The sequence below is a fragment of the Typopeltis vanoorti genome, chromosome 23, assembly GCF_054136105.1.
Source record: "Typopeltis vanoorti isolate ZY-2024b chromosome 23, IOZ_Tvanoo_1.0, whole genome shotgun sequence".
NCBI classification, from domain to species: domain Eukaryota; kingdom Metazoa; phylum Arthropoda; class Arachnida; order Uropygi; family Thelyphonidae; genus Typopeltis; species Typopeltis vanoorti.
The window spans coordinates 78916534-78929989 of NC_143571.1; the positions used below are offsets into that span (position 1 = coordinate 78916534).

Here is a 13456-nt window from a genome sequence, read left to right on the forward strand (position 1 = left end):
TCGCTCCAATTCATTTTAAAGATATTGAATAGGGTTGAGGTCGGGGCTTTGGACAAGCCACTTTAGTTCTTCCACCTCCATGTCTTCAAACCACTAAGCAAGGGCCCTTTCTTTGTGAGCAAATGCGTTATCGTGCTGAAGTTTGGAATAGGCCGTTTCATGGCCTATTCCAAACTTCCTATTCGAAACGGCCTATTCGAAACTGGCCACAGTGTGACAGAACGGAAATGTCCAAAATGTCATGATACGCATCCGCGTTTAAAGATCTGGACACCGAAATCAATGGGTCCAGTCCAAACAAGGAAAAACAGCACCAGACCACTATTCTACCACCTCCAATTTCACTCGCGATACAAGACATTTCTGGTATCTTTCACCAGGTCCAGACAAGTCCATTGGATTGCCAGATCGTGAACCGCGATTCATCGCTTCCAGGACCCTCCTCTCAGTACCGTTGACAGAGTGAGCATAGAGGCAGCCTGCCTCACGAGGCAGCTTAAGAAGGGCGCTCGTTCGGCCATATTGCGGTAGGCTACCATATTGTGTCGCTACGCTAACAAGAATTGTTAGCGTAGCGACGCAATATGGTTGCCTACTTTCCGCACTTGCTACAGTAACAAGAATTGTTAGCGTAGCAAGTGCGGAAAGAAGTTTTTGACAAGCCTAAACTGATTCAAAAAATATTTGCGAACAGCAGTGACCCAAGAAAGATTGGTTGGTCTAGCAACTATATCGATAGAGGCGGATACAGCTTATAATTTGAATTTAGAAGAGCTTATAAGCAATTTTATTGTGCGATATCCCCATAGAGCAAACATTTAATTAATATTATTATGTAATCGTTTTGCATTCATGCTTCTCTTGTAGTAAAAATAAAATAGCAATTGGAGATTTTCTTATATTTTTGTCTTATAATCCATCAGGGGCGATGGCCCTTCCTCCTCTATTGATCCATAGTCCAATGACAGTGTTGTTTTCACCATTCCAGAGGACTCCTGGCATTGGTATGTGTAATCAAGGGCATGTGAGCAGCAGCACGAACATGAAACGCAAAAGCGGACACCTCCTGGCGAATAGTTCTGTCACTGTCATCCGATTTCGATGTTATGCAGAAGTCGTTTTACTACACGCTTGAGAGTTCTCCGGTCCCGATTTGTTACTTTACTGGATCTACAGCTCGGGGAAGGGGTTTGGTGGTTCCATCACGTTTCCACTTCACAGTAACTTCGCTGACAGTACGTCAGAGAGCGTACGTGCAATGTGAAAAAAATTTCTCGGATCGAATGACCGAACTTGTGGGCTCCGACTATCATACCACGTTCGGACTCAACTCTTCTTCGTCCACTCATCCTGAAGGCAATGAAAGTCTACACTGCTAATGTCCACGCTTATATAGTTATATTGAGTTAGATGCGGACGAGCATCTGTGTCATGCGGACGAGGCAATGCAGAGCCATGGGTGTATCCAGACACTTTGGCAACATAGTGTAGTCATTAGTCTACTTTTCAGAATTTGTAAGCAGTGTTCCGTTGTCTTGCATGTACTAAATGCGTTCAGTATGTGCTTTTGTTAGGTTCCCAAACGAAGAATAAGTTGATGTATATGCAGGTTCTTTTCATGACTTCGGTATTCTAGACTGAGGAATTCCAAAGTCCAGTGCAAAATTTTACAACTAAGCATTTTAAATCTGTCACGATCTGAAGGATAATGCATATGGAACAGTAATGAGATAGGCCTAAAAAGTAAAACCTTGGAATTTCAAGGCTTAATTCTGTATTCAGCAGCTAAAATTGAAAATATTATTTGAAGCTTACCTTATTGACTTTACAATTTTTTATATCTAATGAATCGAGAGAGAGAGAGAAATCTTTTCTTGTGTTTTCACAATGTCGTATGTCGTTTATTATTTATTATATATTTGAGTAGCAAATAAATTTTTCTTTCCAATATAAGCAAATAATAAGAACTTCTGTAAAACAAAAGTCCGTTTCCATGGAAACATTGCCATTATCAATTAGGCAGTAAAAAAATTATATTTTATTATTAACTGTGATAGGCCATTAAGCCTAACACGAAAGGGACGATGGGATTAGATAAATTTTAAACTAAGGGTTGAAAGATAAACAGTAACAAAAAAAGTATTTATTGGGAGTGAAAAATTATTAATTTTGAATTTAAAGACCAACACAAATTGGCGTTCGTTCAGATCACGATGTTGACCACGGTTTCCATGAATGACTTCACTTGGTTATAATAAGCTGAACTACCTTCGTGAAGGGGGAAAAAAAAATGTTCAGGAGCTTTCCGTGTGTGTGTGTGTGTGTGTGTGTGTGCGTGTGTGCGCGCGCGCGTCTGTGCGCGCATTACCTTTCCATAAATATAATAACTCTCAAATTTTTAAGTGTAGACCAGAGATGTTTCAATTTGAAATAAGTGAGGTATTATAATGGAGGATATTTTGGATCCATTTATATTTTCTAGCCAAATGTAGAAAATCTTTAATGAAACTTTTCGAAAAATTTACCAGAGTATTTGTAAGAATATAAATTTCTCATAAACTTTCTAGTAATTTTTCTATATTTTTTACTTTATCTTATTTCTAAATTTTGCTATAAAATATGGATGAATCTGTAATACTGTTTGTTATTTTATTTATATAAAACAAATGTAAGCTTCGTATCTCTATAGTTTATTAAACTATAGAGATGCACCCACCTAGAGATCACTTATGACGAATTTAACTTTCAGGGGTAGGATAATCGACCGTGAGATGAGGTCGCTAGTGAGTCTTCACTGATACGGTTGTGAACTTTCTTCTCTGTAGAACGTGGTAATTAAATATGATGGTTTTGAAGTGTAGCTGCTAGATTAACTAGCAGAGACACGTTTATTTAAAGTCATTAAATTGCGGACTATACTGAATCTAAGAACATCAGCAAAGGTAAGTGGACGGTAATTGCAACGAGGGCGATTAGTTAGGCCTAACAGCCGATAGAATCGCCATTGTTAGCATATCTATTCCAGATACATTTACTTGCGTTTATACGCAAACTGTCAATAATGAATGTGTCAGATTTGGACGCCCTCACAGATTCGCTGGACGAAGAGCCAGCGCTCATACTTGTAAATAAACTTCAAAGGAAATTTAAGCTCAATGTCCATCAAACTTGATAGATCCTGATACAATTATAGACTCTCTAGATAAAGGATTGGCTTTCAGCTTCATAAAGAAACTCCTTAAGAAGTTCGAGCGTGAATGTCCCGGCTTCCTGAATCTTTACTCTTCACCTGAGACTGACGATGATCCAAATGAAGACACTCCTCAAATGGAGGAAAATTTAAATCCAGTCACCTCTGAATCTACTCATTCAGATCAAGGAGAGAAGCACGTGCGTAAAAAACGCAAAACTCTCGCCTCGGAGTCAGCAAACGAAAATGGCATGGATGAAGATGCCCCCAACATAGATTCCTCTGCCTCCACCAATGAAAAGGTGCCTCCAGTCATTCTTAGGGAAAAACAGAGATGGACAGCCCTAAGAACCACCATGGCCAACCTGCAAATAAATTACTCCACTGCCAAGAACATAGAGGAGGGCATCAAAATTCAGCCCACTACAGTGTCTGACTATAGAAATCTAACCAAGGAGTTGGACACAAGAGGTATACAATACCATACCTTCACACTTACCTCGGAGAAAAATCTTAAAGTGGTACTCCGAGGAGTATCTGAAGACATTGAAACAGCTGAAATAGCTGCTGACCTCAACATGCAAGATCTGCCTCCCATCAAAGTCAGTAGAATGTACAGATCTAACAAGACCCCTATGCCTCTAGTATTGGTAGAAATACACAACATCTATAAAGATATTTACAATTTGAAGACAATCTGTGGGCTCAAGATCTCACCAGAGCCACTTAGGAAGAGGGCCTCTTCTGGGCAATGCCATAGATGCCAAAAATTTGGTCATGCCCAGAAGTTGTGCAAAGCCCAATACAGATGTCTGAAATGTGGTGACACCCACCCCACATACATTGTGGGGTGGGTGTCACCCCACAATGTATGTGGGGTGACACCCACCTACACATGTACACTTTACCCTCTTATCAATAGGAATAGCAAGCTGGATACCAAAATAAAACTGCTCCTTTATCAACTGTTGATTCGACCCATTATCACTTACCCATCCCCAGCCTGGAGTCACACCTCAAGTACAAATATCCTCAAACTACAGAAAGTGCAAAACAAATGTCTCCGCATGATATTAAACGCACCATGGTACGTCAGAAATGTCCAACTTCACCGGGATACAAATATCCCCTACATCTATTCTTTCCTGCAGTCTTCAGCAGTGAAGTTCTTCTCAGTGTCCTCTTCACATCCAAATGAATTAGTGCAACAAGCAGCAAATTATGATGAAACAGATTTCTCAAAATATAGGAGACCGAAGGCCATCCTACTTCCAAATGAAGATCTCTGAATCGCACCCACTCAGGCAGAGCTCTTAGCTCATAAACTTTTCCTCACACAGTAATCCTTATCAGATATTATGGAATAAAAAAGCATTTTGCTTCTCCCTTATAGTCAGCAACGTCTTGCGTCTTGCGTCGACCGTGAGATGCAGTGATTATTACCCTTGGATGGTAATGTATGGCGATGCTGTAGCCAATGAAGTTCTAACTGAGGCTCGGCTATTGCTGTTACCCTCCTGCCATGATCAGAGCTTTAATAGCGCAATAACACCTTATCCCTACACTGTCCTCTATCTACAGATAACGGGGAAGATGAAAAGCATTCTTGCTTCGCCCTTTTAAGCCAGTCCTTATAAGGAGTTATGGTGTTGGAATTTTTAGGACAGAGGGTAACAAATGGCAATGCTGTAGCCAATGAAGTTTTAACTGAGGCTCGGCTATTGCCGTTACGTCGCCACGACCAGAGTTTATAGCTCAATGACGCCCCATCCATACATTTTCTTCAACAGATAACGCGGAATATGAAAAGCACTTTTGCTTCACCCATGTAGCCAAAAAAAAAAGTTATAGTGTTGAATGAGCTTTTGTCTTCTCTTTCACTTTTATTATCTTTTAACTTATGGTCAATTCGAAGCTAGGTGATTCATGTTGTTGAAATTAACTTAATGCGTTAATAAAAGGCAAACATACGGTTGTGATTTAGAGTTCGTGTTGTTTAAATAATGCAGCCAAATTCCCGTCTATAAAGCATAGATGGATCCATAATATTTTCCATTTTAATATAATAAAACTGTTCTTTAATTTCATAGAAAACATTGTATTTGAAAATAATAACGATACAGCATAAAAATCGGAACAAAATATTGTACTTATTTCTTCAAATACCAAAAATATTATTAACGGAATTTATTTTAAACTGTGAAATATAGAGAATACTTAGTTTTGATAGTCAAATTGAATTCGCCAATAAATTATAATGTAGGAAAATGAATTTTTCAAGTAGCATATGTTTGGTTTCTTCATAAATATTTCCGCCTACTAAAAAAAAAAAAAAACTCTTTCAAGGAATTAAGCTGCTAGATAGAGCTGAAAGAAATTTTCTGAAAAATTGTACAGCGGGATAAGCTTAGTCTTAGCCTTGGAAACCCTTCTATTTGAACGGTTGCGCAAGATAATAGGAGGATTTTCCCGATTGGTTGAGTTTGTTATTATGCAAGTAGTAGGGTGGTCACTTCTAAGCAGATCAAGATCAAGATAAGATAAGGAATCGTGACGTGATTGGTTGTTCCGATGATAACGTGATTGTGTGTAACGTCATGTGTTTGGAATTTCTCTGGGGGCATATGTGTCAGTAACATAGTCCATAGGCTCCTTGAGAAGGTCACTTCTTGGCATGTGGAGATTACTAACAGACTAAAACCATATAACTCTAGACCCCCCCATATATATGGGCTCCCAAAAATACATAAACAAAATGTGCCATTACATCCCATAGTGGATGGTATTGATTTCCCTACTTAAAAACTAGCTCAATATTTAGCCAAAGCGCTCTCACACTATCTGGCAACACACCATCACACATAAAAAAACTCAGCCCACTATGAAACAATCAGTTATTTTTAATTTTTTTTTTTTTTGCTCAGTTATTCTGATTAGAATTATATGAATTGGTTTAAAAAAATAAATAAAATGTAAGCATTAATTTTACTACAGTAACAATTTCCCAGGTTGAGAAGGAATAAAGTTAAACAGCTGTGTGTCAGATTTGGGAAAATCACGTTAATAACAGACACAAACCTATAAGAAATTAACTAGAACCTATTTACAATAAAAACGTGAAAGGAAAAAAGCAGTAAAACTGATATTCCAGTAGTGAAATTCCAAACGCATCACGTCACATATAATGCCCTTATCATAGGAACAACCAATGACGTCATGATTCCTTATCTTATCTTGATCTGGTCAGAAGTGACCACCCTACTACTTTTGCAAGTAACAGGAATTTTTTCTGCTTCGGCCGGCCGAATATCGAAGCAAAACCGAACATTTGGTGCATCCCTATTTCTAAAGAATTTCTTTCTCCTCCCCTTCAACTAGTGAGTTACCCTGTCCTATTAGTTTTTCCACCTTCAAAACAGAATAATTAATGGACAAAAGTGCTATTCAGCGGTTGGGTTAGATAGTGCTTACAGCATCTTTGGTACTCGTGGAATTTCAGCTTAAAACAAACCTTATGGTAAAGTGGGTATTATGTTATGTCTTTAGTCATTTGCAGTAATGTATAATGTATTTGTTCAATAGCATTGACTCTTTCCATATCACTGGAAAAGCGAATCAGAATTATTTCACTCGTGCACGTAATCCCAACTTGGGAATGTCATTTCAAAACTTCTGGATACTGTATTCCTGTAAGTCTTGTATTCCTCAGCAAACTACTTCTTATTTGCATTTGATTAGTTGAGTCGCTTCAGCAGAAATCTCATTAGAAATCCCTAAAGAGATTTCTTCAGCAGAAATCTCATCAGGGTGGCCATAAATTAACTTTCTCTCTTTGGAAATATCTGTAGCTAAAACTAATGCATGAAATGAGACCACATTTTATACTGAGACTTTCGCAGCCATGGGGAGATGAATTCCGCTAAAAAAAGATTTAGTAACGAAAGTCACCGATAGGGAAAATTTGGCGCTGGCGGAGCTGAAAGCATTCAAATATTTGCAGTAGACGCAGGTAAAAAGGATTATGCAAATAATTTTACTGTGCCTAGGTGACAGCAGCGCCACCAATTCCACTTAAAAAGCGATTGGGCACGTTCAGGCAGTTATTCAAATGACTGAAGAATTGTGGTCAATAAGCGTCGTACCTTGCCTCAGCGTGCTTTGCTTGTTAAGTTGTTTTAATTTAAAATTTAAGAAGGCTTCATAACCTGTGTACAGGTCCTATGTCAGCTGTAGCACTGAGAGCTATGATTAAGAAGTTGGAAGAAACTAGATGACTAGGAGTTAGACCTGGCAGAGGACAGAAAGTAGTGCAAGAAGAGACAGTAACAGACGTTGCTACTGCGGTGTTCGACGACACAGGGTCCAGTACTGGTCCAAGCGCTTGTCCATAGCTCGCAAACTTGATATGGCTTATGGTACACTCCGTAAAATCTTACGGAAAATGCTTCACTTATATCCGTATAAGTTCAGTCGTGTGCAAGCACTAACTACTGCAGATCATGATAAGCGCATGATCCTCACGCTAACGTTTCTTGCCCGAATGGAGGTCGACAATGACTGGCCTTGGGGAATATTGTGGGGTGATGAGGCTCATTTTTATCTGAATGGGTTGGTCAACACTCACAACTGCAGAATTTGGGCATCTGAACATCCCCAAGTGATCCAGCAAGTACCACTGCATTCTCCCAAAGGAATCGTGTGGTGTGGCTTCACAGCCGATTTCATAATAGGACCATACTTTTTTTGAGCGTATTACCCCCAAATGACCTGTAACATGCTACATTACTGAAAAGATTTATCGACGAATGCTGGAAAATTTTGTCATTACTGCATTGCAGCAAACACAATGTTTGGACTCCATAATTTTTATGCAGGATGGAGCAAGGCCACACAACGTTCAGTACAGCGCCTGTTACGCCAGCATTTCAGTAATGAGAGGGTTATCGGTCAGTTCTTTCCGACGGCATGGCCGCCTCGATCCCAGGACATCACTCCATGTGACTTTTGGCTGTGGGGGTATTTGAAATCCGTTGTGTATGTTGGTGGCGTTCCTAACTTGCATGTCTTGAAAGAGAACATAAAATGGGTTATGAACATCCAATCCGACTCCTTACGTTTAGCTGTAGAGCATGTGGCATACCGGATGCAATTTGTTGTACACAAGAAAGGTTAGCACATTGAAAATCGTGTATGTGGTCCAGGGAACCCTGATTCTGATGAATAAAACATTATTTCCTGTGAGTTCAATCACTACATTAATTGCTATGTCTCTCGCAAGTTGCTGTTTTAGTTTAATTATTATTATTATTATTATCATTGTAATGAGTCACATATCCAGCTGGAATGAGTGACGCGGCTGTCGCTTACACCGTCGAAATGTTATTATTCCATTTTATCTGCCTTTCCGCTTGTTTCGGCTACGCCTGCGCCAAAATTTCACCTATAGGTGACTTTTGGTACTATTTTTTTTTTCGCGGAAATCATCTCCCCATGCCTTTAAAAGTTCCAATATAAAATTTGGTCTCATTCCGTTTATTGATTTTAGCTACAGATGCCTCCAAAGAGAGAAAGTTATTTTATAACCACCCGGTATTATATCTGTAAATCATATGTGTTCTAGCCTGTTTGGCTTTTTTTTCAGGATGAAAAATCCGACTTTCCGGGAGGAAAATCTTTCGCATGAGAGACAGGCTAACTCGTCTTCAGTTAGTCCTCATAAAGGTTCTGAAGGGATCTCAACGTTGTAAGCGGGATTTTTCTTTCTTTTTTTATTTTTTTGAGATCAGTGTCCCCTGCAGTGAGTTGCTCTAGGCAATATGAGGATGCACATTGTTGTCAAGGGATTGTCCAAAACTTGGAAATTTTTAGTACGTCAGTTTTGTTTACGTTAGTTGTTTTTATGATGTTTGACATGCCTCTTTGAATTTTCTTTCATACCAGGTTCTTGTGTGGGATAAGAGTTGAGTACCTTTCCAGTGAATTCTATGGAAGATCTCTAGTGCGTGATCGGCAATCCACTTTTCCAGTGGATTAAGGCAGATGTCGTTTTGTGTGTTCTATTTTTTTTTTTTTTTTATATCATCTGTGCAATTGCACCAATGTAAGGGATGCTACAGGTACATTTAATTTGTTATACTCGCGTGTGGAGGGAGGGGGTGGGGAGGAGGACTTCAAATGGGCTGAATAAATGTTCAAGTTTTGTAGGAAGTTAAAAAGTAGTTAGATTTCACTTATTTTTTTGGCATAGACCTTTAATAATTTTATGTTGTGTGGTGGTAGGAATCTATATGCACAAACTGACCGTATGTGTAGTTTTGTGATAAATGCTAAATGAGAGTCAACTCAACCGAATGCGGGAGGAGGGGATTACGAGTGTATCCAAAAAAGGTAAGGAATATTGTTTTTGTCTTTCCATCGTGAATTCTATGCATTTGTGTTTGTTTTAAATGGTTAAGGAAAGCGTTAAAGTTTGTTGGACGTGTGGCCCAATTAAGTATAAGTCATCGAAGTATCTAAGCCACACCTTCAGCGTTTGGGGAGTGGCAGATGGACAGATACCAGAGAGTTGTATATGATAGGGAATGATGGTGACTAGTGGAGTAACTCGGAGTTCAGCTAGGGCCACTACTCTAATTTGTATATCAATGATAGGGAAAGATTTAAGAAGGGATATTCAGTTGTTTGCTGATGATGATAAACTGGGGAAAACAATAGTTGATAACAGTGAGGTAGATAGCCTGCGGGATGATTTCAATAAATTGGTATTGTGGGCAAAGGATTGTCAATTTAATGTTGCAAAATATAAGTTTATGTAAATATGTGACTTTGGGTTGACAAGGCTGCATGTGGTGTATCATACTGATGATAGTGGTTTGCACGAAATTGATGAGGCTAGGGACTTGGGGATAATGATGGACAAAGAGTTGAATTTCAGAGGGCATATTGCAATAGTTGGTAAAATAGCTCAACGAATTACTTGGATGTTGAAAAACACGCTAACAAGTAAAGATAAGGAGTTATTATCCCCCTTATAAGGCTATGCTTCGGCCACACTTGCGCATAGATTTGGTCACCTGGGTTTCTTGGGGACCAGGAGGGGGTCGAAAGGATTCAGAGACGAGTAACCAAGATGGTGACAGGGCTGTGGAATACTTTCTACGAGGATAGGTTGAAGGTTTGTGGGTTACAAAGTTTAGTCGATAGGCCGAAAAGATGGGACAGGATAGAAACTTGAGATATTAAAGGGATTTTATAAAATTGAAAAAAGTATAATTTTTCAATATATGACAAATAGTCAGAGAACTAGGACCGCAGTGGGGGTTGTGTAAGAGTGTTACTAGCAGGTGCATGAGGACAAGATTTTTTTGTATGGAGAGTGGAGTGAGTGGAATGGATTGCCAGAATTGATAACAAGTTCCCTGGTGGTGAATGGATTCAAGGATAGGCGTGATAGAATTTGTGTGTATGATGGTTGATTTGGATCCCCCGCGATGAGTCTTTGGACTCCATGGAGATGTCATAAAATAATAATAATAAATTGACTGAGTCAAGAGCTTTCTGCTTGAAAGTTTCAATACAGAAATTAGATAAAAGAACCAGACGTCATAAATAAGAAAATATTTTGATTGGATGATGTAATTAATTATGGCACCACAAAAAGAGGTTTGAAGCCAAAACAGGGCCAAAGAATCACAACTCCACCTCCGAATTTCATATCGGGGTTACGCACTCTAGTAAGAGACGTTCACTTGCATCCACCACATCCGTCCATCTACTCGGTAAAATGTGATTCGTCGCTCCATAACACAACTTTCCAGGCTTTCACTGTACACGCTCTTTGCATCACTGAAGACGACGCTGAATGTTGGTTCAGATAGTGTAGGGCTTGAATATTGCGGTTCTAGTATGAAAAGCCATGTTGGGAGTCTCGGTTCTGAATGTTGCATTCAGAACTCTGCATTCAAAGTGTCAGCTGACGAATGGCGAATTCTACGTAACGCTTACGGCCACGTTTATTGAGTGTGATGGGCCGTCCATTGCGGGTAGCACTTGCAGTTGACTCCCTGCGCTTGCATCTCAGTATGGAATTACTGATTATTTACCTTGGATGGCCCAAATCACAATGCCTCTTTCAAACCCCGTTAGTTCCATTCTCGCAGTCATTTCGTCCCGATACATAGTTGCATTGACTTGGGAGCGTCATATTCCTCCAATTTATACCGCTAAAAACACGACTTCTTGCATGACGCGATGCATCTGCTTATGGGGGGTGTCCGTTGACTTCTTTCCAAGCAGTGTATCGTCTGCAATTGTATAATTGTTGAATTACGTATTTCAAATATTTAATTTATTACTGATGTTCGACACATTACGGTCAACACAGTAAACTTCAAATTTTAAATAAGCTATATCCTGAAATGAGATTAAATTCGTGTAATTCACTGGAAAGATGTAATTATTATAAGCCTTCTCCCTTCATATAATGATTACTTGCTGAGCATTTTGTTACAATAATCTTTGTTATTTATTTTATTTTAATTTTTCATAGGTGCATGTTCAAAATGCTACTCTTGCTGGTGGAGTTGCTATGGGGGCTCTCACGAATCTCATGGTTTATCCTTATGGAGCAGTGTTAATTGGATCTGTAGCAGGATGCATATCAGCTTTAAGTTTCCAATATTTAACGGTAATTTTTCCAATATTATTTATTTTCAGATATCTAAGAATTAGCAAATTACTACACTTACTAGTCAGAAATCAGGTTTATTTCCTTTCACACTGAAGAGAGTTACTCAGTGGTAACGATGCTGCCCTTTGGATAAAAAGATCTTTATTCAAATCTCGTCTGATAGGAAGAATATAATGACTTTTAAGATAAGTGTTAGCTGGTCTCATAAATGGTTTCGGGATTGTATCTCAAGTATAGACAGAGAAAACATACACTCGCTTTATAGTCCACGTTCCTTCCGACCTAATTCAAAACAATTTCATTTTACTTGGAGTGGTCACATTACCTCTCTGAAGTCTTAAATATATTTCTTGCATATCACTGACATGATACTTATACACCATCTTTGCCAAACAGGATATTCCGTTTCAAGTCTACTGATATAGCTAGTCTTCCACGAAATAATAATAATAATCAGAACTTAGGGACATTCCAAATGTCTCTAAGTTCTGATTATTATTATTATTATTATTATTATTTCTGATTATTCCAGTCTACCGTTGCAAAAGTTTGTAAGAGAGGTTAAAGATGTTAAATATTGCCATTTACGTTCTAGGAGTTGACTACTACATCCAGCTTTTAGGTAGAGATTAATTCGTATCTTACTAAAGCACTCATTGCAGATAAAAATTGAAACAATGATATCAGTTATATTGGCACCAAGATAATAGTTGTGCTAAGTTTCTCAAAAATTACTATATGTAGGCACATACATCAAATTTATTCCTGTGCAGACTACACGCCCCCCCCCCCACACACACACACACACATCTCATCATCTCATTTTCCTTTTCCCTCTTTTACCTTGCAGTGTCGAGAGTTTTTTAATCATCGGACCTCAAACCGTTCACAGGATAAGGTGGTCAGCCCTACGTCCGTAGTTTTGAGTTCTCAAGGCCAGTTTCTTTGCTTTGCGGGATGAAAAATCCCAGGATAAACTGGGGAAAACCCCTACTGTTCCTCAAGTTAGCCCAAGACCGGCTAACCTGATGAACTAATTAACTATATATATATATATAATTAGTTTGAATGACTATATACCGAGAATGAAAAACAATAGGTTTAATATTAAGAGATACAACTAGTTTCGTTGAATGATTCAACTTCTTCAGGTATCACAGGCAAATAATCATACAAAACAACACAGACATGACAAAATTACATCAACAGATCTAGTATAAAGGACAATAGTACATTTAAAAACTGGAATGCCAGCTTGAGTTCCAATTAAAGTTGACTACGTGCGTGAGCTGCCACGAGTACACCAATACTGAACAGTAGCAATGTGTGCGTCAGAGAGATTGAAGCTAAGGCTGTTATTAATATGGGATGAATCTAAAAAGGGAACGTGGCTAGAGAGAGCGCTGACTCTGGTCCTATTGTAGGAAATGCCTCTCTGGTGTTCTTCTATACGCAAAAGGGTAGATTTAGCTGTCTGGCCGTAATATGGTTTTCCACATTCACACAAAATCTTGTAGACTCCTGGATACTGAGTAGGGAGATGTTTCACTTTAGTTTACTTAGTATGGAGCGAAGTT

At 38.8% G+C, this 13456-nt stretch overlaps 1 protein-coding gene across 1 annotated transcript in view; it reads left to right on the forward strand.

The window, feature by feature from the left end:
• LOC150094021 (ammonium transporter Rh type A-like) overlaps positions 1-13456 on the forward strand; it is a 92000-nt gene that overhangs the window by 65279 nt on the left and 13265 nt on the right. The window contains exon 6 of the mRNA XM_090413084.1: positions 11739-11876. Coding sequence (XP_090269210.1) covers positions 11739-11876 — 138 coding nt within the window. The remainder of the gene's footprint in view (positions 1-11738; positions 11877-13456) is intronic.